General features: G+C 40.6%; 1 protein-coding gene across 1 annotated transcript in view; it reads left to right on the plus strand.

Annotated features, from left to right (window-relative positions):
- Positions 1-27,067, plus strand: part of nfxl1 (nuclear transcription factor, X-box binding-like 1) — a 116,330-nt gene that overhangs the window by 81,376 nt on the left and 7,887 nt on the right. Inside the window, exons 16-21 of the mRNA XM_055636659.1 lie at positions 695-832; positions 6,408-6,574; positions 8,203-8,272; positions 14,018-14,122; positions 17,560-17,646; positions 20,422-20,475. Of these exons, the coding sequence (XP_055492634.1) occupies positions 695-832; positions 6,408-6,574; positions 8,203-8,272; positions 14,018-14,122; positions 17,560-17,646; positions 20,422-20,475 (621 nt within the window). The remainder of the gene's footprint in view (positions 1-694; positions 833-6,407; positions 6,575-8,202; positions 8,273-14,017; positions 14,123-17,559; positions 17,647-20,421; positions 20,476-27,067) is intronic.

The following is a 27,067-nucleotide window of genomic DNA, read 5'->3' on the forward strand; positions in this document are numbered from 1 at the left end:
AATGTTTACAAGGTTCACAAGACTGATTCTTGGAATGGCAGGACTTTCATATGATGAAAGACTGGATCGACTCGGCTTGTACTCGCTAGAATTTAGAAGATTGAGGGGGGATCTTATAGAAACTTACAAAATTCTTAAGGAGTTGGACAGGCTAGATGCAGGAAGATTATTCCCGATGTTGAGGAAGTCCAGAACAAGGGGTCGCAGTTTAAGGATAAGGGGGAAGTCTTTTAGGACCGAGATGAAAAAATCATTTTTTACACAGAGAGTGGTAAATCTGTGGAATTCTCTGTCACAGAAGGTAGTTGAGGCCAGTTAATTGGCTATATTTAAGAGGGAGTTAGATGTGGCCCTTGTGGCTAAGGGGATCAGGGGGTATGGAGAGAAGGCAAGTACGGGATACTGAGTTGGATGATCAGCCATGATCATATTGAATGGCGTTGCAGGCTCGAAGGGCCGAATGGCCTACTCCTGCACCTAATTTCTATGTTTCTACATGAACATGGACGCAAAAATGTGATTTGCTGAGATAGAGATCTTGATCGGTAAAGACGCGTTGGGCTGAAGGGTCTGCTTCTGTCCTGTATAACTCTAAGATAAAAATGAATGCTCTTTTTCCTTAAGCGTTACTTAATTTAAATTTTAGTACTTTATACTAAGACAGTTTTGATGTATGATTAATTCTTCATTTCAGATAAGCCCTTTACCTTGTCATGCGGCAAGGCCATTTTCCTGTAAAAGACTTTGTGGACGGCACTTGTCGTGTGGAAATCACACCTGTGCAATAGAATGCCATGCAGTCACTACAGCGGATGGAGGTGATGAACAAAAGGTATTCGAGAGTGGAATTTTGAGCTCTTGAAAGAGGGTTCTAGTGTTTAATATTTATCCATATGGTGTTATATTTATGGAAATTATGTCGTAAAATCCATGTGATTCATTCTTGGTAACTTCCTCTTCACTACGTCTCTTAAATCATGCTCCTTTCTTTTCACTTTATCCAGAATTTACTACTACACCTTTGTAGTAAGCTTCTCAATGTAATAGTAATCTCTCATTCTGTTATGAACTTCTTTCCAATGCACATCAGTTTTCTTTATAGCATATATTCAAATGTACAATACTGTCACTTCTACTTTGTGATATGTTTTACTAAATCTATTTATTGTTTTGGGACAATTCCTTCACTTTATTGCATGCACACTTTATCTTTATTCGCATTAAGTATTTTAAAAATTCAGAGTTCTGATTTTACTAAATAGATTCCACAGATAAAACATTCAATATTTTTAAAGGTATCTTGCAGATAATTCAAATTTAATGTATAAAATATATTTTTACGAAGTGGAAAGATAAATTGACCACTCAAGCCTATGTTGTGAAGGATGAATAATATTCAAGTTTCTCTTTTTTGATTTATATACCTGTTCAGCCATTCAATTTGATCATTGCTGATACTGTGCCTCGGATCCACTTTATTGATCAGCTTTGTATCTTCTGATTCTGATCTCCAAACAAAAAGTGTGGTTTTGGTCTCCATGATGTTATGAGAAGATGAACTTTGCTTAATAGTTATTTTAAGAAAATAGGTCTTGTGGCTGTTTAATAAATGTCTTTATTCTGATGCATGGATGTGGAGTCTGGAAAGGTTCTTGTCAACTTACACGTTTTTTTGACAGATCATTACAAAGACAGAAATTGCTTAACACAAAATTACAAGACTGCTCCTGATGCAAAAAAAGTGCTCAATACCAGTCTAACAGGGCCTGGAGCTACAGTATATTTGTGCTGTGTCTGACCTACAAGAAAACATCAAATTAAATTTAAATGCCCGTCCTGCCTTGGTCTCTTCTGACCTATGATCCACTCTCAACAGTTCTGGCCTGCTGGGAAAGTGTTCACTGTTCTTCCTCTGGGGCTTTGGCCTAATAATGCAATTTTGTTGAGCCATGAAAGGCAGTGAAGAGAGGGAGAATGACACTTCCTCTCGTTTTATTTTCCCCTTTCTCTTCCAAAAGACAAGAGACATTGAATCTAGGCTGTAGATATAATCTGTTTTAGAAAAATAAAATGCCCAGAGTTTAAAAATAGGTTATAAATATAGACCATTTAAAAAGTTTTTTTTGGATAGGTGGGGGGCATGGCAAGAGGAAAGGAGAAAGTGAGATGTTACTGTCAGTGCTGCTGTACCAGTAACCTGGCGTGTTACAGCTGCTATACAGGAATGTGGGTGCCTGGAAGTTGGTTCAACTCTACTGATTTTGGTGTTGATGAATCATTACCAGGCTTGGTGTGGAGAGGCTGTTTGTGAGGGCTGGTGTTTGGCAGGCATAAGTAAAGGGTGCGACGTGGTCATAAATAAATCTCTAGCTGGGTTCCATCACATCCAATGTGAGGTAATGAGAGGCACAGTTGGATACATGGAGCATAGCCAGTCCCCACATAAGCCTGTGCTAACCAGGGTGCAGCCCTGGGCCCTCGCAGTCCCAGCAGAGGATGGAGATTCTCACCTAGCTTCCAGCACAGCAGCCTGCAGCAGTTGGGAGGGCAGGGCTTTGCAGGAGATTCTCACCAGAGCAGTGCTCAAGCAACGCTGATGGCATTTAAAAAAAAAAGGAAAGTTTGTGCAGGTTGGTGTTTAGAGGAAGGAAAAGGGGTGAAATACGAAATCTGGACCTAGGGAAAGCATCAGTGTAAAACAACAGAGACACAATACTGATCAAGAGGGGTATGAATGTGTTACATTTTAATTAAATTTGTGAAGGAGCATCTGTGTTGACGGTTCCATGGGAGGAGGCTGTGGACGAGGCTTATGAAAGGAAAAAGCTTTGATATTTAAACCTAGAGGCAGAGGAGAGAATTGGCGTGTAAGGGTGTGTCCAGTGGAGGTGGGGTGCAGGGACTTTGTAGCCAGTTCCACCGCAAGGCTCCTGAGGGAAGTAGGAGTCAAAGGGCAGGCACAAAGGAGGGCAATAAAAGAACTTGCCAATGCCTCCGAACGGAGCAGTCACTGGCTGTGGCTGAAGAGGAAACATGCTGTCTGGGCTGCCACGTGACCATCTAGAGGCTAACAATAAGATACACACCCAGGTCTGATCAACCTGCGGTGGGCCTGCCTCGACTGAGGGTGTCGTGATAAAAGGCCGAAACACCCAGTGACGTTGAGGTACACAACTGAAGATGTGTCTGATTGTTAGTAAATTCACCTAGTGGTCATACCCAAGAATGTCAATTGTAGTGAAATCTTAGGGATTGTAACACCCAGTCCTATTAATCAATCTTAAGAGACGATGTATGTCTGATTATATTGGGGAGGATATATAGAAACAGGATTTTTTTCACCCCTATACTGTTTAGATTTGTAACATTTTTTCTTCTTGTCAATTTGCAAAGTGGTTTTCTACTACCAGATCAAAATTACAGTAAAAACTAATTTGGACACCATACAGTGCCCTCCATAATGTTTGGGACAAAGACCCATCATTTTTTTAATTTTCCTCTGTACTTCACAATTTGAGATTTGTAATAGAAGAAATCACATGTCGTTAAAGTGCACATTGTCAGATTTTAATAAAGAGTATTTTTATACATTTTGGTTTCACCATGTGGAAATTACAGCTGTGTTTATACATAGCTCCCCCATTTCAGGGCACCATAATGTTTGGGATACATGGCTTCACAGGCGTTTGTAATTGCTCAGGTGTGTTTAATTGCCTCCTTGATGCAGGTATTAGAGAGCTCTCAGCACCTAGTCTTTGCTCCAGTCTTTCCATCACCTTTGGAAACTTTTATTGCTGTTTATCAACATGAGGACTAAAGTTGTGCCACTGAACGTCAGAAGCCATTATGAGACTGAGAAACAAGAATAAAAACTGTTAGAGACACCAGCCAAACCTTAGGCTTATCAAAATCAACTGTTTGGAACATCATTAAGAAGAAAGAGAGCACTGGTGAGGTTACTAATCGCAAATGGACCGACAGGCCAAGGAAGACCTCCACAGCTGATGCCAGAAGAATTCTCTCTATAATAAAGAAAAATCCCCAAACATCTGTCCGACAGATCTGAAACACTGTCCACAGAGGACCTCATGGACAGAAATACAGAGGCTACACTGCAAGATGCAAACCACTGGTTAGCCGCAAAAATAGGATGGCCGGGTTACTGTTTGCCAAGAAGTACTTAAAAGTGCAACCACAGTTCTGGAAAACGGTCTTGTGGACAGATGAGACGAAGATTAACGGATCAGAGGGATGACAAGAGCAAAGTATGGAGGAGCGATGGAAATGCCCAAGATCCAAAGCATACCACCTCATCTGTGAAACATGGTAGTGGGGGTGTTATGGCCTGGGCATGTATGGCTGCTGAAGGTACTGGCTCACTTATCTTCATTGATGATACAACTGCTGATGGGAGTAGCACAATGAATTCTGAAGTGTATAGACACATCCTATCTGCTCAAGTTCAAACAAATGCCGCAAAACACATCGACCGGCGGTTCTACAGTAAGACAATGATCCCAAACATACTATATATAAACACTGCTGTAATTTCTACATGGTGAAACCAAACTGTATAAAAATTGCCTTTATTAAAATCTGACAATGTGCACTTTAACTACGTGTGATTTTTGTTTTCTATTACAAATCTCAAATTGTGGCGGACAGAGACAAATAAAAAATGATGGGTCTTTGTCCCAAACCATATGGAGGACACTGTAATACAAATAGTATTCGCTAATTCATCACTTACATTATATCCAATGAGTGTTAAGGATATAATGTGTTATAGCAGAACTACCTGTATTTCATAATTGTGGTGACGTTGCGTTTGTAGCTACTGCTCGCCTGCAGTCCGTCTGTTTTTCTTCTTTGTCTTATTGTTAATGTTAGATGTATGTTTTAGTCTATTTTTAGTTGGGTATTATGTGGGGGGTGGGGAAACTTTTTCTTATCTCTACCTTCAACGGAGATGCGATCTTTTTCCGTGTCGTATCTCCGTTCGCGCTGCTGCCTAACATCGAGAAGCTGGCGGCCTCTAACTGGAATCGACCTTGAGGGCTCCGGTCGTAGAGCCTGTGGACTTACCATCGGACTTTTGGTGGCTGTGGTGGCACTGCGATTGCGGCTGCGACTCGACTTCGGAGGCTTCGGCCGCAGGCCGTGTGGACTGTAACATCGGGAGCTCTCAGGTCCCTAGTCGGCGACCGATTTTCGGGAGCTCCAGCAACAGCAGCTTCGTCCGCCCCGAAACGTAAGGCTTGAATCAGCTCGTTCATAGGGCCATTCATTGCCCAGCGTGGCTTAAAATCAGCCACAGGATCTTCCATCGCCCGGCGGGGGCTTTAATATTGGGAGCCTCGACCGCCTCGACGCAGCAGTTTGACCGCCTGAGAAGAAGCAAGGAAGAAATAAGACTTTTTTTATCTTCCATCACAGTGAGGAGGTGCCTGGAGGAGAGTCACTGTGATGGATGATTGTGTTTAATTGTGTGTTTTGTTGCATTTTTACTGTTATGACTGCATGGTAACGAAATTTGGTTCAATCTTGTTTTTGAATGACAAATAAAGAAATTCAATTCAATTATGACTAAATTATAATGTTAAAATTTAGATGGCAAGCACATTTACTTTCATTGATTGGTAAATGTTACAATTTCTGCTTAAAATCAACCTGCGTCTGTCGCCATATGTATCTAGTTAACATGGTCACAGTTATAGTAATGTAATAATGGTAAAATTACATTAATTTGCTAATTTAATGAAATCTAGATATGTTTTTTTAGATTAAAATTAAATTAACATTAAATTTAAAATTGATATAAACCTGGTGTCATTTTACATTTGAAAATTTCCATTTGGAGAAGAGATTTGGCCATAGAAATAATTGTTTTCCTCTCTTCAGGGGTTGATAGCTTTGTAGAATTGGCAAACTATTATCATGCTGTTTAATAAGATCATTGACTCATTAGTGTAATGTAAAACTCTGCTGGAGTGCACGAACACAACAGTCTTTGCAACTTTTTTTTTGCTAGAAAGCGGCAGGATTATTGGAAGGCAAAGGACTACTCCCTATTTGGAAACTGGATAGGAACTGATTGATTGATTTCACTGGCAAGCCCAGTCTCAGTCGAGAGGAGAGATATCGCTCTTCAAGTGTTTTAATTAGACAGCCCAATGATCTTAATATGCTGAAATCCTTTCTTCTGTACTCTCCCACAAATAATGTTGAAGTTCTGACTAATCTATTACATCCTATCTGAACAAACTGATGCTATCAATCCATTTAGTATTATTGATTAATACATAATAAACTGATCACATTTTAATTAGGTTGAACTTCTGCACTTGTGCCTGTAATTATAGTGAATTCATGAATGTTGCATTACACTTTTTTTCTATTTTGAATAGGCTGGTAAAGAATGTCAGATGTGTGAAGAAGCGTGTAGCCATCCTCGGCCACCTGGTTGCATTCATCCGTGCACTCAGCCATGTCACGAAGATACATGTGCTCCATGTTCACAGATGATCCGAACAAAATGTTATTGCAAGATGGCAACCCTTTATGTGGAATGCACGTATGTTGAAACTAAATTACTTATATTGTTCCGAGGACAGAGAACTATTAGCTAAATAAACTAGGCCATTCTGAATGTTTTTTTGCTTGGGTGATGCTGATTAAATCTAGATAACAACCATTAGCCTTTCATGTCACCCCCACCTTCTTTATCCCGTTGTCCCTTCCCCTTCATCGAGAGTATTTACTTTCTTAGGAATAATGACTGTATTAGTAGTTGTGGGTATGATATTCTGCATGGTTTATCAGTGCACAACTCCTCCCAACCCCTCCTTAAATATACTTCCTGATCTTTATCTTGTCTTTTCCAAATTGGCACAATTGAATAACTATCTTAATTTCAACCACAACCTGGGTTCTTTCCATCCAGATCCCACTCACTCAGACTCCTTGTTTCTTCACTTCACTTGTAAAACCTCATTGTTTGACTTCAACAGCCACACATTAATGTGCTCATTCACAAAACAGAGCAATTCTGCTCCCTTGTTTGATTTCCATCCTCTGGACTCCCAACTTCTTTAAATACATATTTTTCCTTCTCTTGTCTTCTGTTTATTATAGTCAAATGTAAATAGTTTTTATTTAGATTACAAATTATATTAAGTGCCATCAAAATTCCTTATTTTGAATTACGTGCTAATTCAAATTCAGAAATGGCCGAAAAGCAAATTCATGATAATCCATTGTCTTTCCCCATTTTTGCTGTCTCTAAACTGGAAAAAACCCCCATCCCATCCTTATTACCCTTGTTGTACTTGCTTTTCCTTTCTTCAATCACATTACTTTAATCATCCACCCACAGCGATTTTCTTTCAATCTCTACCACTTTCAATTCCTTTGCTTTTGGCCATCTGTACATTCCACATATCATGTCTTGCATTCTCAGTACAGGTAGTATCATTGCCATTCCATGCAAATTTAAAGCTGTGTTCCATTTATCCAATTTCAGCAACCACAGCCCCTTTTCCAATTTTCCTGTTGTCTGAACTATTAACTATGCTTCGTTAATGGCCCACTGGTGCAAATAACAACATAAATTATCATGTCCCACATAGTAAGTTCCTCACTGTTGACATCCTGGAGAATGATTATTGGCAAAGTTTAATTGTGATAGCCATCTAAATACTTGGCAAGGTAAAAAGAGGCACAGCTGGGGACTAGTGAATACTTACTTTAAATGCTGTGAATTTGATAGAAAATTATGGCTTGACTTTATTTGTGCTGCAAACTATATTCTTTGGATCTTTTATTTTAACTAATGTATTTTGGAAAGAATTGCAATTGCTGTTATTATAAAATTTGTACGATATATTCATGACATCGATATGTTTAAATAATTTAAGAACACATTGCTAAGTTAAGAAACCTTAAAAATGGGGCATAAAACTAATTTAGAATAAGCCCAGGAGTGTGATGTCTGCCTACCTTTGTGGTAATTATGTTGAAGGGCAGGAAGTGAATAATGAATGTTTATTTAAGGAGCTGCTTTTGGAAAAAGGTTTGATTAATATTCTGGAAAGACAAACATATATAACCCTGAAACCTATTGCTTTGTGAACTAATCTTGTTGAAGGTTATTGTGATACTACATTTTTCTGTCAACATCATATATGTTATTTCTTCTTTTAGAAAAATGACTACAGCTGATGCTAAAACTAAAATTTGCCTTAATTCCTGCAAAAATCAATGTCCTAAGCAGGTATGTTCAAACAAAGTCCTTTAGAAGTGAACAAAGAGTTTGTCTGTTAAGAAATTGAATATTCAGCTATTCTGTTACCAGATACCATGTATTAAAAATTACTTATATGTTTGACTTTTTTCTCTTTTAAGCATGCTGTCTGTCTCATCACTTAATATAACAGCCTTGCAGCTGTCAAAGGGGAAATTTTTAGGTATCATTCACTCAAATGTGAAGAGCCATATGCTAACTATGATGCAAAGTCTTTCCTAAATTTAATGGGTTACATTGGTGTTTCATTCCCTTGCCAAACCCTTCACCAGCTTTTTTTCTCAGAAGGCAGAAAGTGAGAGTGGAAATACTTATCAGAACAGTCTTATAAATAAGTGAGAATATGAAATTGGCTCTATACATTATATCATTCACATGTGATATATTCTGCAATTGTTCTGATGCGTTGCAGCTCAGTTACCTTTTTGTTACTTTAATTGGATGATATTGAATCTTGATAAATGGTAATAACTTGAAAATGTACTTATTTTTGTGCTTTATATTAGAACTAATAAGGATTTTCTTGGAACTAATAAAATTAAAATTCTAACATTAAAATACTTTAACACTTAATAGGATTATATTAACATTTCAGGAAATCTGCATTATATTGAGGTTAATATTAAGAGGCAAAAATTAGATTAGAATGGCAATTTGAAAAATGCTTGTGTAATTATCTGCTGAATTGTGCAATGTCTGTTTAACATGCTGTGGAGCTCCACTCGGCCTCATTACCCTAATCGGTACCAGCTGGCAATTTATTTTCAAACTTTCTGGTCAGGGTGTTCTGCCCCTTCAGTCTGTTGGATTATTTTGAAGAGTACAAAACAAATGTCATCATGCAATGTGCTGGGAAGTGACATAAAAACTATTATCCATGGTGAAAAAGCTGAAAACAGTGAAGCATGTGTCTAAAGTATAAGTAGTTTTTGTTGATCAAATTTACTATTTCAATTCCACTTTTCAACCGTGTTTTACATTTATGGATGCATGATGAGCCTGATATGCAGGAGATTATGTCAAAGTACGATGGAAGAATTTTCAGCAGTAAAGACAGTCCTGGAGTTTAAACGATCGGTCAATTGTCCCAAGGAAGAAGCAGTAATTTATTTTAATTGTCAAATGTTACATTTATCTGGGAACAGCATTTTCTTTTGGGTCAGAGCCCACCCTCTGAAATGCTGCCTGTGATAATTACCACCAATCTCCCATACATTGCCCAGATCAATGACCCGTTTGTTGTCCTGAAGCGTCCCAAACTCAATGCTTTGGCAAATTGACAGATGGGTCGGATTTCTGTGTGGACAACATCAACACAATTTGCAGACTTATGTAGGACCACCTGTTTTGTTGGGGAATTCCAAATGTTAGTCATCATTTTATTCCGTTACTGTGAAATCCTTGTTGAACATTTTCTTATTGACTGCAGATCACACCATTATAGTCCCCAGTGATACTTACCATAAATGCACGTTGCAAGTACATGTGGTTAATAGGGGGAAATATTCCATTGTTTCGTAAAGGACAGTATCATGGGACGTTTAGCACTTTAGACTGTGCAGTTTTTAACCTGGAATTGCTAATGTGGATGCCCAGAAGCAGGGATCTGCTCACAATCTCAACAGTTATACATCTTACTGATAAAAGAAGCAAATGACTTTAGCTATCTTGGAAATACTGACATGCGGCAGCCATTGGATTGGTTGAGTCAGTCTATTTCAATGTCTGAGCAGCAGCGAGAGATTTCAGAAGGTTACCGTTGCATTGGTTGAGTCATCACTATTGGCTAATTGAGGAGTAAATAAAAATAAGGCAAGATGTAGTGGAGTAGTTGTGTTGGGAGAGTGGCTGTGTGATGGTGAAGTGCTGTGTGCAGGGTAAGTGTGAGGCTTCAGCTCAAGACTTTTAAGGGCTTTGTGAGGGTAAGTGAGAGGCTTTGGCTCATGAGGCTCTGGTGTGAAGGCTGATGGAGAGAGAGACGGGAGGTAAAGGTGCAGTGTGCTGTTTTTTGTGTCTGATTGTTATGTTTATTTCTCTCTTGGTTTAGTGCAGTTGTGATGGGTGGCAGACTGGTGCAATGTCCCTCCTGCAGGATGTGGGGTATGGGGAACTTCTGGTGTCCCTGATGATTACACCTGTGAAAATTATATCCTGGTGCAGCTCCTTACACACTGCATTAGGGAAATGGAGCTGCGGCTGGACTACCTCCGTAGCATCCGGGAGAATGAGAGCTTCATAGATAGGTGTAGTAAGGTGGTCATGCCTAAGGGACAGGAAGAGAGTAAGTGGGGGACCATGAGGGAAGGGAGTAGACAGAGAGTGCAGGTGACCCTTGTATATCCTTTTGGATAATGGTGAAGGCAATGACCTGTCAGGTGTGGGCAGTAGTCGCAGTCAGGTTTGTGGCACAGTGGGGAAGGGCAATGTCAGGCAGAGGATGAGGTCCTGCAAAATGAATATAACCAAAAGGGGAATAGGGGCCCTCAGAAATCAATGCAGTCATCTCTGTTGGAGATGGGAAAGGTCTTCAGTGAGTATTTCTCCTGTTTTAACCATGGAGAAAGACATGAAGACTGGGGAACTTGAGACAGTTAATGGAGATGTCTTGAGGACTGATTGTATTATAGTTGAGGAGGTGCTGGAGGTTATAAGATGTATGAATGTAGATAAATCTCGTGGGCCTGATCTGAGGACCCAGTGGGAAGGTAGTGAAGAAATTGCAAACGCTGAATTGTATGAATCATCATTATACATGGGTGAGGTGTCGGAAGACTGGAATGTGGCTAATGTTGTACCTTTATTTAAGAGGGGCTGCAAGGAAAAGCCTAGGAACTCTAGACTACTGAGTCTAACATTGTAGATAAGATTCTGCATGACGGGCTGCTCTGGAAGCTAAGATTGCATGGCTTCCAGGGAGAGCTAGCCGACTGGATAGAGAATTGGCTTAGAGAAGTTGGATAGTGAAGATGGTTATCAAAAATTGCAGCAGGATCTCGATCAGTTGGGCAAGTGGGCTGAGAAACGGGTAGTGGAGTTTAATGCAGGTGTTGCATTTTGGGTAGTCACACCAGGGCAGCACATTCACAGTGAATAACAGGACCCTGGGGAGTGTTATAGAGCAGAGGGATCTGGGAGTGAAGGTACGCACTTCCTCCAAAGTGGCGTCACAGGTAAATAGGATTGTCAAGAAGGCTTTCGGTACATAGGCCTTCATCGGTCAAGGTATTTGGAATTGAAATTGGAACAATGTACAAGACGTTGGTGAGGCCGCATTTGGATTATTGTGTTCAGTTTTGGTCACCCTGCTATTGGAAAGGTATAGTTAAGCTGGAAAGCGTGCAGAGAAGATTTACAAGGATGTTGCCAGGACTCGAGGACTTGGGCTGATGGAGAGGTGGGATAGGTCAGGACTTTATTCCTTGGAGCGCAGGAAATTGAGGGGTGATCTTGTAGAGGCGTATAACATCGTGAGGGGAATAGACAGGGTAAATGCAGTTTTTTTTTACCCAGAATCAACTAGAGGACATAGGTTTAAGATGAGAGGGGGACGATTTGATAGGGACCTGATGGACAACCTTTCCACATGTGTGGTAGGTATGTGGAATGAGCTGCAAGAGGAGGTAGTTGAGGCAGGTACTATAACAACATTTTGGACAGGCCCCATGGAGAGGAAAGGTTCAGAGGAATATGGGCCAAACACGGGATGGTGGGACTAGCATAGTTGGTACATTTGGCCGACATGGGCAAGTTGAGCCAAAGTGACTGTTTCTATGCTTTTCAACTCTATGCCTTTTATAATCACACATACGTCCACTCACCAAAATTGAAGAATTGCTCAGCCATATCCTGAATCATGTAGTTCACGGTTATATCAGAATATGTTCGTGAATGAAATCACAGAGCTTCATTTTTTTAATTTTTTATTTCAAACCTGTACTGAGTATTGGCAGATTTCTCCGTTTGCTCACACATAAAGTAATGGAAGTGTGTGGAATCATGCTGTTGGGTCTCGCCCTTTCTTCCCCACTTTTGTAGTGCTTTGAAATTTCTCTACTTTATCCTGAGGGATAAAATGCCTCTGGAAAAGTGGGCGAGTGAGGAAGTTGGTTAGCCGCCAGATTACTCTTACAATGCATTCCTGCTGCTTTGAGCTTCTGAGACGTTTTAACCATGATTGACTTTCCTCCCGTGCTTCCAGTTGCTAGGTCCTGTGCTGTATTTGGCTTTTGTAGATAATTTGAACCCGGAAATGAACAGGTGGTGTGCACTTTATGGGACTGGAAAATCAGTTGGATGGTGCTTTAACTTTTATCATTTGATGCGGAAGCCAAGTGTGGGAACTAAATGAAAATGCATTTGTAATCAGACAAGTATTCCAACATGCATTTTCATGGGGAAAATTCTTAGCTTTTATTTATTTAAATCCGGATCCTTTGCTGCTAAATCACTTGGATGAGGTGTTCCTGAGGTGCTTCCACTCTTTCCCGGATACTGAAAGGGATATCAAAGTTTACCACTGGCAAACAATGTGGCGACGACAAAGCTATCCTCCATGTTTCACTTGTCCTTTCATCAGACTTAATATCTTTATATTGCCTCTACGCTGGCTCATCTAGAAGGGACTACAACGGTTCTAAACTTAGCTATCTAGTTTCTCCCATATATGTACTGTCCAGTACCCTGTATGAATGTATCCATGGCCAGTTCCTTGTCGCCACAATGCCATTCAGTGTCAGCTGAAAATGGAGTTGCTGACTTTCAGAAAAGACCGTTTCCACATGTAATGCCCTGGACTATTTTATCACAACGATGAGTGATCCCTCTTAGACTAAATTGTTGGAATGCTTGCCTGATAACAAAAGTAGATGAGCAGAAATGTGTTTCAATCAAGTATTGGCTACAGTAAATGAAAGCCATAATTCTTTTGTTTTTTGCGCTCAATTTACTCACCCTCAATTCTACCTCTCGGTGAATTTTCTCAAATTAGACTGTTTGTCACCTTGCTGCCATATTTGAACCCAACTTGAATTTGGATCACATCAAGGCCACCTAGGTCTGCCTCAATGTTCTCACGACGTCCATCCTTGCATTATGTCGACTGGTGTCAAAACTCTCATCCATGCCTCATCACTTCCAGACTTTATTCAAAAATACAAATGGCCAGCTTGCCCAGCTTGCCCAGCCCAGATCTTGATAAAGGAGGTCAATGAGTCGAGCAAGGTTTTGACCGAAACGTCAACGATTCCACCCACTCCTTCCCCCACAGACGCTGCTTGACCTGCTGAGTTCTTCCAATAGATTAGTTGATGCCCCAGATTCCAGCCTCTGCAGTCATTCATCTCCAGTCCAAATCTTTCCTTGAAAGTGAGTGCTGTCAGCCTGAAGTTTCGTTTGCAGATCAGCAATAACTAGATTGATTGGCAATGGATTCCAAGTCAGAAATGTCTCGGTTCTTTTTTTTCTCCCTTTTTTGGTGTAAATTCTCATTTTTATTTTCAGATCCTATCACATCTGTAACCCTTCCTATCTATTATATGTTCTGACTGTTGTGATGGTGGTTGGCTAATTCAGTTGAAAACACGAGAACATTTGTTTGTGGGCAAATTGGACAATTTTAAATAGGAATTAGGTTGCTCATTCCATCATCACTTTTTTCATTTTATGTTTTTTATTAATTGAACAAAATTCTCTATTCATCCCTCTCGTTTTAACCAGTTGTTATGTGGACATCGGTGCAAAGCAACCTGCCACCCTGGTAACTGTCCAGAGGGCTGCAACCAGAAAGTGAAGATGAAATGCCCCTGTAAGCGGTTAAAGAAGGTAAAGCTTAATTATTGTACATTGTGGCAATTTACATTGTGTCATATCCATCCCCCCCCACCCCCTCCCCCCTCTCTGCGCTGTCTTCACTGTAAAACTGGCACCTTTCCTCGCTTTCTGAATTCTGATGAGGGATCTTCAACATGAGGCATTTATCCCGTTCTGAGTATTTGCAGCATGTTCTGTTTTCTGTCAGGTTTGCAGCATGTGCCACATTTTCGGTTTTTCAGTTATCATGTAAGTTAAGACTCAAGGTGACAGAGGGTATCGGGGTGTCACAGATATGTGAGGAGTGACTGAACATGGGGAAGAAAGAATAAAGTCAAAGAAGGGAGATCCTGATGGATCTACAGTGGATCTTGATGGACTTTCAACAACTTGCTTCTCTCAAATGCCTTTGAGTGATTTTTATAAAATAATCCAAATGATTAAATTGTAATCATTATTTATAAAAGTGATCCAATTCCAGGGCTGCCAACATTGGGTGAGAGTTGAGAGTGAGAAATTGCGATGGAGCGTAGCGACTGGGGGGGGGGGGGGGGGGGGGTGTCCCCTTAGGGAGGCAGGGAGTTTTTCCGTTTTTCAGCTTGAAATTGTGCAATTTGGTGCATACTGTAGCGAGTCTTTTAACTTACACTTGAACATTTATGCTTTAAATTGGATTAGGTATGAATAAGGTTAGGCTAAATTACATTCCTAATTACATTCCACAATAGAGCCAGGCTCTGATCAACAGGTGCCGCACATGAATGACTATATTCATGTATGACCATCAGATTATAATTCATGCTGTTATGCATATATAGAGAGAAAAACACAGGGAAACAAGGCAAGAGTTGGACTTCCATCACTGTTCTGCACAAATAAATCAATCAACCTTACCCTTTGACTATAGAAACAAAATGAAAATAATGCCACATATTCAATCATATATGGTTCAATGAAATTACGATATATATGTAAAAAATATATATGGAAACAGGCCCTTCAGCCCACCAAGTCCAAACCGACCAGCAATCTCTATCATACACCAGTTCCATCCATCACGCCAGGGACAATTTACAGAAACCATTTAACCTACAAACCTGCACTTCTTTCGGATAAGGGAGATACCAGGATATCCAGAGTAAACCCATGTGGTAGTAAGGCAGCAACTTTACCGCTGCGCCACCGTGCCACCCCATTAAATCTTTTTTTCTGGAATATATTTATTATGGTGTCACGTCAATAAAGATGAACACATGATTCTGATTTCTGCCCTTGGTTAGATAACACACATCTCCAGTCATTGTGTTTTATGGCTGGTTTTCAACCTCTTCAGTCTGAAGGTCTCGACCCGAAACATCATCCATTCTTTCTCTCCAGAGATGCTGCCTGTCCTGCTGAGTTTTTTCTAGTTTTTAATGTCTATCTTCAGTTTAAACCAGCATCTGCAATTCCTTCCTACACTACTTGTTAACTAAAACACGTCCTATTCACATAATATTATTCACCTCCATTGCTGCAGAGAATACAATCCCAGTTATCAAATCATTCTTCAAAATGAAAAAAAAAATTCAGCCCAGCCAACATTTTCATAAAATCGCCCCTGGATCCTCTCCACAGCAATTGCACCCTTTCTACAATGTGTCATAGTCTTACAGCATGGAAACAGGCCCTTCATCCCAACTTGTCCATGCAGATCAAGATGCCCCATCTAAACTAGTCCCATTTATCCACATTTGGCCCATATCCCTTTAAACCTTGTGTGTGCGTGAGAGTGTGTGTCAGTGAAGCGGTGACAACATCTGGAGTGAGCGGAGGTTTGGCAACGCCCAGGAAGTGTTCCCCCCCCCTGGGAATGTGTGCCGGCCCAGGTGTTCCTTGCCCAGCTGGAGTTCGGGAGAGGTGAGGGTCAATGACCCGGTGGTCGGGCATCGGAGCAGAGCCTTAGCCGAGATTCATCCCCGCTGCTCAGGAGGGGGCATCGAATCCCCCACTCACCTGGTCCGCTCCGGGGGGGGTTGGTGCTGGAACCACCACCGTGTCTCACCTATCACACCATCTGCACGGGAGAAACGAAACTACTTTTTTCCCCGAAAAATCATCCTGCAGGCCGGTAGTTTGACAGCCCTGCTTTAAACCAATGCCCTCTAGTTCTTGAATCACATATTCCAGGAAAAAGACTATGCACTCACCCTCACGGTTTTTACTCACCTCCGCTATAGGATCTTTGCTGTGCAGGGACTGAAGACAGCGTGAGAATTCTGTCATCAGCGTGAGGGCGTGAGAATTTGCTCAAATGCGTGATTCTCACGCTCAAAGCGTGAGAGTTGGCAGCCCTGCAGTTCAAATGGGGTCATGAAGGTCGATAGGAAGATTACTGCTTTACTTATGAATATTTGGGTACTCATTGTTTTCAGATTTAGTTTCTGTCAATACTTGGCAGCAAATGCAAAGTACATCGAATTAAAGAGATCCAGAGAGTGGCACAGAAGTTGGAGCTGCTGCCTCAATTCCGGTGAACTATATTCTATTGTGACCTCTGGTGCTGTCTTATGAAGCTTACTCATCCCCTTATGACCACACAGCTTTCCCCTCGGAGCTTGAGTTTGCTTCCACATACTAAAGATGTGCAGTTGGTAGATTAATTGGCTATAGTAGTGTTGGTGAGAACTAGCAGAAGGGGTGGGCATTGAGATAGAATTGCAGGAAAAATAGATGGAGATTGGGATTGGTGGGATTGTTTTGAAAGTTAGCATAGACAAGATGGGCAGAATGACCCCCTTCTCTGAGGAAAGGAAATACAAAAAAGACAAATGAAAACATCAGAATGTAGTGATTGATAGTGTGAAGATTGATTCTACTGAAATGGTTTGCATTTGAAGAGGTTTTAGTCAGACTATGATGTGATAGAAGGAAACATAGGCTTCCAAAATAATGATACATTCCACACGGCAAATAAGATTAATTTGAGGAATTTAAATTCTGGTGATTATGTATGAAATATAATATTATTTGATCCAAGAATATTTTCTACATGTAATTAGTAAAGAAAAATAACCCTTGTTTTTACTTCCAATTAGTTTGTTTATGTGCATGCAGGGAAGAATAATTTAAATTTAGCTGTGGAATTATGTCTCTATTGTAATTCAGTCTTGTACTTTGTTCAGCAAGATTCAACTATATTCTACTTGCTTAAAATGCCAGAAAAATAACCATGCATGAGTATAACCTCCACTGGAGCATCTTTGTTACATGAAAAATCTCATTATTCAATTATTGTGCAACGACTCCAAAAGTCAAGTGACCAATTGTTAAGTGTGCACATTCAAGGAAACGTTTGATTTAATTTCAAAACATCAACTACATCTTTCTTGCATAATAGATTGATTCCTTTTAAATTAACACAACATTCTTTGAAGAATTAACACCAGACGCTTTCTGTGTTCTGTAAGGAAATACTGTGCATGGTGGTGACTGAGGAGCAGGTCCTGGTGGAATGTGATGATGTCTGTCAGGAAATGAAGCAAAAGGCATCTGAGGTAATGTCTCCTGAATTGTTACATTATACTCTCACAGTTTTCCTAGAAAGTGGGGTACAAGGAACAGACTTTGCAAATTAATGAACTCTCCTGTAGAACTGTTGCAGTTATGAATAAGGTATTCAGCAAATTAAGCTACTATAACGTGCATGCATATCAAATTGCTCACAGGATATTTAATCAAGATTGCTATCTCCAACGGAATTCCTTGTAAAAGCAGGGTCCATGCAACATTTAAATGAGAATATAAAGGTTTGGGGAAAAAAATGAAACGTGCTTAGAACCCCACCCAAAATGCCAAATTGAAATAATCTCTTCTGCCCATAGATGATCAATGTCCCTATCTAAAAGCCTCTTAAACACCACTATCATATCTCCCTCCACCATCACCTCTGCCAGTGTGTTCCAGACACCTATGACTTGACCCACACACCTCCATTAAACTTTCCTCCTCTGACCTAAAGCTATGCTCTCTAATATTTGGCCTATATCCCTTTAAACCTCGTGTGTGCGTGAGAGTGTGTGTCAGTGAAGCGGCGACAACATCTGGAGTGAGCGGAGATTTGGCAACGCCCAGGAAGTGTTCCCCCCCCCGGGAATGCGTGCCGGCCCAGGTGTTCCTTGTCCAGCTGGAGTTCGGGAGAGGTGAGGTTCAATGACCAGGGGGTCGGGCATCGGAGCAGAGCCTTAGCCGAGAATCAGCATGCATTTCATTGTCTCTGTACTTTACACTGACAATGACAATTAATTAAAATTGAATCTGATTTGACATTTCCATTCTGGGAAAAATATCCTGACGGCCCTATCTGTGCACCACTGATTTTATAAAATTCAGGTCTCTTCTCAGCCTTTGATGCGCCAGAGAAAACAGTCAAAGTTTGTCCAACCTCTCCCTACAGCATAATCCTCTAATCCAGGCAGCATCCTCATAAACATCTTCTATGCCCTCTCCAAAACCTCCATATCCTGTCTGATTAGTGTGGTTAAAAGAGCAGAGAAATGAGAACAAACATTTAAAATTGTTTCAGAAAGTTAGCATAGACAGGCCACCTATATTTTAAAATTCAATAATTCAAGTATGATATTTGCCATCTCAAATTGATCAGAGAATTTCAATAATAGCCTTGTTCATCAAGAAGTAGTTGGGATAAAATTAAATGCATTTTACATGGATCTGAAGCAATGATGCCTGGTAAAGGTTACAGCACTGCCTGATCCAGTTTCATCTGTCTATTATACCAGAATATAAAATATATGAATTCGAAAATAGTTTAAATTGCTGAATTTGTCACATATACTCCCAATTTGAACATTGGGAATGTAAGTCACAAATTGATATTTGCTCTAATTAGAGCTAAAACAAAGATTGTTTGGACGAACAATATTATCTGACAACATTCGTTATTAATAGCTTGTATTTACGCGATGCTTTTAATATAATGAATCATTCACAAGATCTTTAATATGACACACTGTCACGAGTTACTAGTGTAAAATGGCCAGAAGCTTGTTTTGAAATTGTGGGAATTAGGAATATTTTAAAGAATGAAAGAGTTGATGAAAGGTCGGAATTGCAGGAATAAAGGGATCCTGGAGAAATGGAGACTATTTCTGGCTGAAACCTAATTTTCTTTAGTTTAGAGATACAGCAGGGAAACAGGCCCTTCGGCCCACCAAGTCCACACCGACCAGCAATCCCCACACATTAACACTATCCTATACACACTAGGGATAATTTACACGTTTCTAAGCTAATTAACCTACAAACATGTACATCTTTGGAGTGTGAGAGGAAATCAAAGATCTCGGAGAGAATGTACAAACTCCATACAGACAGCACCTATAGTCAGGATCGAACCTGGGTATCTGGCGCTGCAAACGCTGTAAGGCAGCACCAACTCTACCACTGCGTCACCGTGCCGCCTTCATTCTGGTGATGGTGTTTGTACCTTTCAATTCATTGGATATCGAAACACTAATTTGTTTCTGATTTAAAGCTTCCCTGCAACTGACAACTAGGCAATAGAGAAAATAGTGAAATAATAGCTTGTGCTGGAAATGAAGTCAACTAATTACTGTTAAATTGAATAACTAGTATTAATCTAAATGCAGGAGAGGAATTTGTAATCATGTTGCCATTATGGAACTAGTGTTTCATCACAAAGACAGGATTTTAAATTAAAGAGGCTCAAGAACTATATTAAGTTACATGCAGAATTGTGTTCATTGTATGGGACAAGTTCATTAGAATTGGCCAGGTGGCTTAGATTTATCATGGATCGACTCCAATTTCATTTTGCTCCCTTTACCTTTAGACCAACAGAAAAATTATGTTTTAAATGGGGCAATTTAGATTTCCACTTCCAGCTTTTGTAAGCTGGATGCTGACTACATGTCTGATGATGGTCTGTGGAATTTCATCTGTGGAAAGAAATTAAACCATTTAGGTGGTGAGAATATAAAATTATTTAAACTTTAGTAATGGCTAGTGATTTAATGAAATAAACGTGCAGTAATTTTTCAGATTACTGAGAAAATATTGATGATTTTATTTTCCCCGAACAGTACATCTAATTAAAAGGGTCAGATCTGATCTGCAAGTTTCAAGGGTAAAAAAATAGCTACATAACAGTAACGTGCTTTTTTGAAATGTTGTTTCTATATTATTAAGTAAATTAATTGAATGCAACTTTTCAAAATGCAGGAAAAAACTGTAAAATTATTTCTATATTATTAGCGACAAATTAAATACATATTTTAAACTTGTAATTCTAGATGAAAGAAGCTGAAGAAAAAGCAGCTTTTGAAAAAGAAAAATTGAAACAGCAGGTAAGCTGTTAGATATATAGTGCTCTTGAAGATAGCAGAATTAGGGGATATGGGGAGAAGGCAGGAACGGGGTAGTTTTGAAAGAAGTTTTTAAATGATGACAAATATTTTATAAATTCTCGGTTCTAATGGTTTCCTGTGATGTGAATTTTTCTTTCCTCTTTGCATATTCTTGAAATAATGTTCCATTTCATGGTTACGTGGTGAGCTGACTTCCTTGGAAAAACCACATTGAATTTGAGGAACCCTTGCTACTACTAAGCTGAAGAGTATGGTTCAGAAGGTTTTCAGCCCTTGCAGAAGAGAATTACTTTTTGTCATTGAATTTATCCTGGCTGTTAGAGGAACTGCGATCCTTTTTTGCTAATTACCATAAAACCTTATGCATATAGGTTAATCAAAAGGGAAAGCTAACTCACCAGAATTATATAACGTGAGACCACATTTGAAATCCTGTTTAATTGTCTGATCTCCCTATCTAAGGAAGGATAGACTTCTGAGAGAGCAAGCGCAACAAAGGTTTGTCAGATCAATTCTGGGCATGATGGGTTTGTCTTTTGAGAAGAACGTAAATGAATTGAACCTCTATTTAGAAGAATTAGATGATCTCACTAAAACAGACAAAATTCTCAAGTGTTTGAACAAGAGTAGATGCGGGGATGATGTTTCCCCTTCTTGGCATGTCTGGAGCTAGCAGTCAGCCATTCATGAATGAGACTAGAAGACATTTTTTTTTTTTGCATCGAGGATAGTAAATCATTGGAATTTTCTACCCAGAGGGCAAAAGTAGTTCAATCACTACTTTGGTCCAGAACAATGAAATTCGATTTTCAGGGTATCAAGGATATGCTTACACTATTGTCAGGCAAGTATTGGTGATATTGCATTCTTTTACAATGATGGGATTGCATTTTGTGTGCAAGTTTGTTTTCTTCTTGGTGTCTGTATATTTGTGTACATCATTTTGTTCATTATAAACTTGCTGCTATTCAATAACCAGTTCTGTTTGATTACTGCATAGAGTGGAGTAATGATGGTCCAAGAATACATTAACTTAAAGCTCTGAGTTACCATGATAAACAGCAATAGCCCTTTACAGAAGAAGAGCATAACATTTAGGAAAATTTGACACTAGACTGTTCAGCATAAATTCCATTCTCTGTGCCTTTGTTGATAAAACCCAGAAATGTATTTGCTGCATTAACAACTTTCTAAACTTGCCCAGCCACTTTCACAAACATCTGCATACATACTCCAAGGTCTCTCTGTCTGTGCCACTTTTAAAACAATATCCTTTATTCTATATTGGCTCTGTTCATTCTTACTTCCAAAATTCTTCGTCTCATTTATCTGCATTAAATTTAACCTGCCTTGCACCTGCCCATTCCACCAATATGTTTGTATCCTGCTGCCATCTATCACTGTACTCTTTGCAGTTCACTGCTAAATTGTGTGTCTTCTACACATTTAGAAATTGTGATTACATATAATGTGTGCCTTGGGGACCACATTTCAGATGCTTCAAACTAAATAATTGATACCCACATCCTTCCTTCTGGATGGGAGAGATTGAACTTTTCTTTATGCTGCCAAGAAAGCCTGGACAATTGTTGTCTTCCATTTTGTTTAATGCACACACATTGAACACTTAGGATGAGTCTAGCAGTCAACAGTACGACTTGTCCGGAATGCTGTTTTGATATGTTTGGACCGATAATCTTGGAAAATGTTACTTAGCAACCTTAACGTATATACAATATATGATTGAAATTCTTCTTTTAAAGTCATCAGTTGTGCACCTCACTGCAGAATTTGTAATCCATTGTGGTCTTTTAGCACTGCAATGGTGAATTCACTGAGTGTAGTAGATGTGAAAACAAGAACCTGATTCTTCATACTGACAGAGGTCTCCATAGCTTTTCTGCTAATCGTATACGTTCAGCACAAGCCAAGCAAAGTAGCAATATCTTATGTCTGATTACGACCAAAATCAGAGTAATTGACAAATCACTCTTGTGCAAGTACTTAATTTCTTGTATTTTGCATTCCTTAGCCTTCCCATACGATTCTCTGCAGATCTCCTCATAGAGAAGGTTGCACTAGCCATGGAGAGTGAGGACAGATTTCTGGAGTTTTATTACCTCAAAACACTTTTGAAAATACTGATATATAACATTTTATTGGCAGCATTTTAAGTTTCATAGCTCTGACACTACTTGGCTTCTGCCCATGCTATAGTGGAAGCAGGGCCTTATCCATCAAATACTGCCACATTGGTTTGGACCGAAGTGTTGAAATGGAGATGGATGCTATTTCTGCACTACAAAGAATGGGTTCCAGATATAACATTGACTTTCCCTAACCTTCAGTTTTTAGAAAAGACTGCCCCAAACACCTGGATGTGTCTACAATTATTATTCTAGGGTTTCCCGCCATAGCATGATCCATGTCTTGCAGAAGAGAAATAGCATAAGGACGTGTGCAGGGAGCTGATTCACAAGCAAGACTTAGTGTAAAGTATCCGTGTTTGCCTGCAGGTCCCTTGCGACCATTATGTGTGGATATTCTCTCCAAAATATCCTCTGACGAAGTGTTCCAAGATCTGAGCTGGTGTCAGCAAATATCAGATTGAGTGACGAGATGCCCTCCCATAAATTTCATCCTGCTCGACTGGTAGACAGGATTTTTTCAGTATCTGAAGAGAGAACGATGCCTAATTACGGTGTTTGTAAGGAGAATAGGCAACTAGCAAAGTGTGGGGCATGTTTAAGTCATCTGCATTATGCAAACAAGAACAAATTGTGGGATGACTTGGGAAAAGGGTTGTTAATGTTGAATGTGGAATAGATATACTCCTTTCAGTGATCTCAACTATGCCACTGGCCACAGTCTCTGGCAGCAATTCTCTTTGTCATAAACATTGTTTTGCCATGTCCATGTCATGGTTGAGCAGCAGGCAGTATGTAACTGCTAAACGGTGTACCGGTACAGTGCCTTTCATAATGTTTGGGAAATTATTATAAGACCCATCATTTATTTATTTGCCTCTGTACTCCACAATTTGAGATTTCTAATAGAAAATAATCCCATGTGGTTAAAGTGCACATTGTCAGATTTTAATAAAGGTAATTTTAATAAAGGCCATGTTTATGCATTTTGGTTTCACTGTGTAGAAATTACAGCAGTGTTCATACATAGTCCATTTTAGGGCACCACAGTGGATTTTGAAGACACAGCAACAAAGAGAAGCAGGAAAAAGCACTGATTGGCTCTAGCACGAGTGGGAGGAGAGTTAGAAGTGAGTCAGAGGGGGAAAACAGTTTAAAACTGAGGAATTTGGTTTGTAAATTGGTAAATTAGGCAATTTATCAGTCAATATAAGCAAGACTGCTCTTAGGGGGAGCGGCCTTGTGAGTAAAGTGTGAGTCTTTGGCTCAAGAGTCTTCGGCGAGGAGGCTATGCATAAAGCTCGGAAGGACTGAGCATGGTGAACACATGTCGGGGCAGATGAGACAGTGTGAGGCTTGCAGAATGTGGGAGCCCAGGGACAGGGATGGAGCCTCTGGCTGCTACAACTGTGGCAAGTGCATCCAGCTTCAGCTCCTAAAGGACCGTGTTGGGGCACTGGAGAAGCAGCTGGGTGACCTCAGGGCGATCCGGGAAAACGAGCGTTTCCTGGAAAGGACCTACAGTGAGGTAGTCACGCCGAGGTTACGGGAAGAACCAAGGTGTGTGACGGAGAGAAAGGGTGGAAATCGTGGAGTGCAGAAGACTCAGGTGGCTGTGCCTAATGTAAACAGGTTCGCCCTCTTGGGAACTGTCCGGGGAGACAATGTTTCCAGTCCGAGCGGCGGACACGTCGGTGGCTCTGATCCTGGAGATGGGACTCGACCGGCGAGACCGACGTCGGGCAGAGCCCTAGTGGTGGGTGACTCCATTGTCCGAGGAGCAGACAGGAGATTCTGTGGTGGCAGACGAGATGCAAGGATGGTCTGTTGCCTCCCTGGTGCCAGGGTTCAGGATGTCACAAGCCAAATTCTGAACATCCTCGAGAGAGAGAAGGTGAACAGGTGGTAGTAGTTGTGCACGTAGGCACAAACGACATCAGGAAGAGGAAGGAGGTTCTCCAACACGACTTCAGAGAGTTGGGAAGAAGACTGAAATGCCGGACTTCTAGGGTGGTTATCTCTGGATTGCTTCCAGTACCTCGTGCTAGCGAGGACAGGAATAGGGAGATAGGGGATCTGAATATATGGCTGAGGGGCTGGTGCAGGGAGCAAGGATTTAGATTTATAGACCACTGGGATCTCTTCTGGGGTAGGGGTGACTTGTACAAAAGGGAATGGTTACACCTTAACTGGAGGGGGACCGACATTCTGGCAGGCAGGTTTGCTAGGGCTACACGTGTGGGTTTAAACTAAATAGTGGGGGGGGGAGGGATTGACAAATTGGGAGTATAAAGATGGAGTTGAAGGGGAAGTGGCTACAGGAAAAATTACAAAAGATTCTTGAATTAAGTGGAAGGAAAGCTTGAGAATGGACAACAGAGTAACATCAAGGCCAATTGCGAGGGGGGAAGTGAATACAGAGGTCAAAGTGCTGTATATGAATACGCAAAGTATAAGGAATAAAGTGGACGAACATGAGGCTCAGTTACAAACTGGCAAGTATGATGTTGTGGGAATTACTGAGACATGGCTGCAAGAGGGCCAGGGCTGGGAACTGAATATTCAAGGGTATACCTCCTATCAAAAAGACAGACAGGTGGGCAGAGGGGGTGGGGTTGCCCTGTGATGAGGAATGAAATTCAGTCCCTTGCAAGGGGTGACATTGAAACAGGAGATGTGGAGTCAGTATGGATAGAACTAAGGAATTATAAGGGTGAAAATCCCCTAATGGGACTAATCTACAGGCCCCCAAACAGTAGCCTGGACATAGGGCGCAAGTTGAATCAGGAGTTAAAATTGGCATGTAGTAAAAGTAATGCTGTGGTTGTTATGGGAGATTTCAACATGCAGGTAGACTGGGAAAATCAGGTTGGTACTGGACCCCAAGAAAGGGACTTTGTAGAGTGCCCTTGTGATGGATTCTTAGAACAGCTTGTATTGGAGCCTACCAGGGAGAAGGCAATTCTAGATTTAGTGTTATGTAATGAACCGGGTTTGATAAAGGACCTTGAGGTTAATGAGCCATTAGGAGGCAGTGACCATAACATGGTCAGGTTTAATCTACAATTGGAGAGGGAGAAGAGTAGATCGGAGGTGTCAGTGTTGCAGTTGAATAAAGGGGACTATGAGGCCATGAGGGAGGAGCTGGCCAAAGTTGACTGGAAAGATACACTAGCAGGGATGACAGTGGAACAAAAATGGCAGGTGTTTCTAGGAATAATAGGCAGGATCAATTCATTCCCAAGAGGAAGAGAGATTTCAAGGGGAGAAAGGGACGACCATGGCTGACAAGGGACGTCAGGGACAGTATAAACATTAAAGCGAAGAAGTACAACGTAGCAAAGATGAGCGGGAAGCAAGAGGATTGGGTAATGTTTAAAGAACAACAGAAGATAACCAAAAAGACAATACGGGGAGAAAAGATGAGGTACGATGGTAAGCTAGCCAAGAATATAAAGACGGATAGTAAAAGCTTCTTTAGATATGTGAAGAGGAAAAAAATAGTTAAGACCAAAGTTGAACCCATGAAGACCGAAAAAGGTGAATTTATTATGGGGAACAAGGGAATGGCAGATGAGTTGAACAGGTACTTTGGATCTGTTTTCATGAAGGAGGACACAAACAATCTTCCTGATATAGTAGTGGCCAGAGGATCTGGGGTGACAGAGGAACTAAAATAAATCCATATTAGGCAGGAAATGGTGTTGGATAGACTGATGGGACTGAAGGCTGATAAATCCCCAGGGTTTGATGGTCTGCATCACAGGGTACTTAAGGAAGTGGCTCTAGAAAACGTGGATGCATTGGTGATAATTTTCCAATGTTCTATAGACTTACGATCAGTTCCTGTGGATTGGAGGGTAGCTAATGTTATCCCACTTTTTAAGAAAGGCCGGGAGAGAGAAAAAGGGGATTTATAGACCAGTTAGCCTGACATTGGTGGTGGGAAGATGCTGGAGTCAATTATAAAAGATGAGATAGCCGCACATTTGGATAGCAGTAACAGGATTGGTCCGAGTCAGCATGGATTTACGAAGGGGAAATCATGCTTGACTAATCTTCTGGAATTTTTTGAAGATGTAACTCGGAAAATTGACAAGGGAGAGCCAATGGATGTAATGTACCTGGACTTTCAGATAGGATGTGTTTATACACATCAGAACTCATTAAGCTACTACCATCAGCAGTTATATCATTAATGAAGATAAGTGAGTTAGTGCCTTCAGCAGCCATACATGCCCAGGCCATAACATCCCCACCACCGTGTTTCACGGATGAGGTGGTTTGCTTTGGATCTTGGGCAGCTCCTTCTCTCCTCCATACCTTGTTCTTGCCATCACTCTGATATAAGTTAATCTTCGTCTCATTTGCCCACAAGACCTTTTTCCAGAACTGTGGTTGCTCTTTTAAGTACTTCTTGGCAA

This window comes from Leucoraja erinacea, chromosome 1 (assembly GCF_028641065.1).
Source record: "Leucoraja erinacea ecotype New England chromosome 1, Leri_hhj_1, whole genome shotgun sequence".
NCBI classification, from domain to species: Eukaryota; Metazoa; Chordata; class Chondrichthyes; order Rajiformes; family Rajidae; genus Leucoraja; species Leucoraja erinaceus.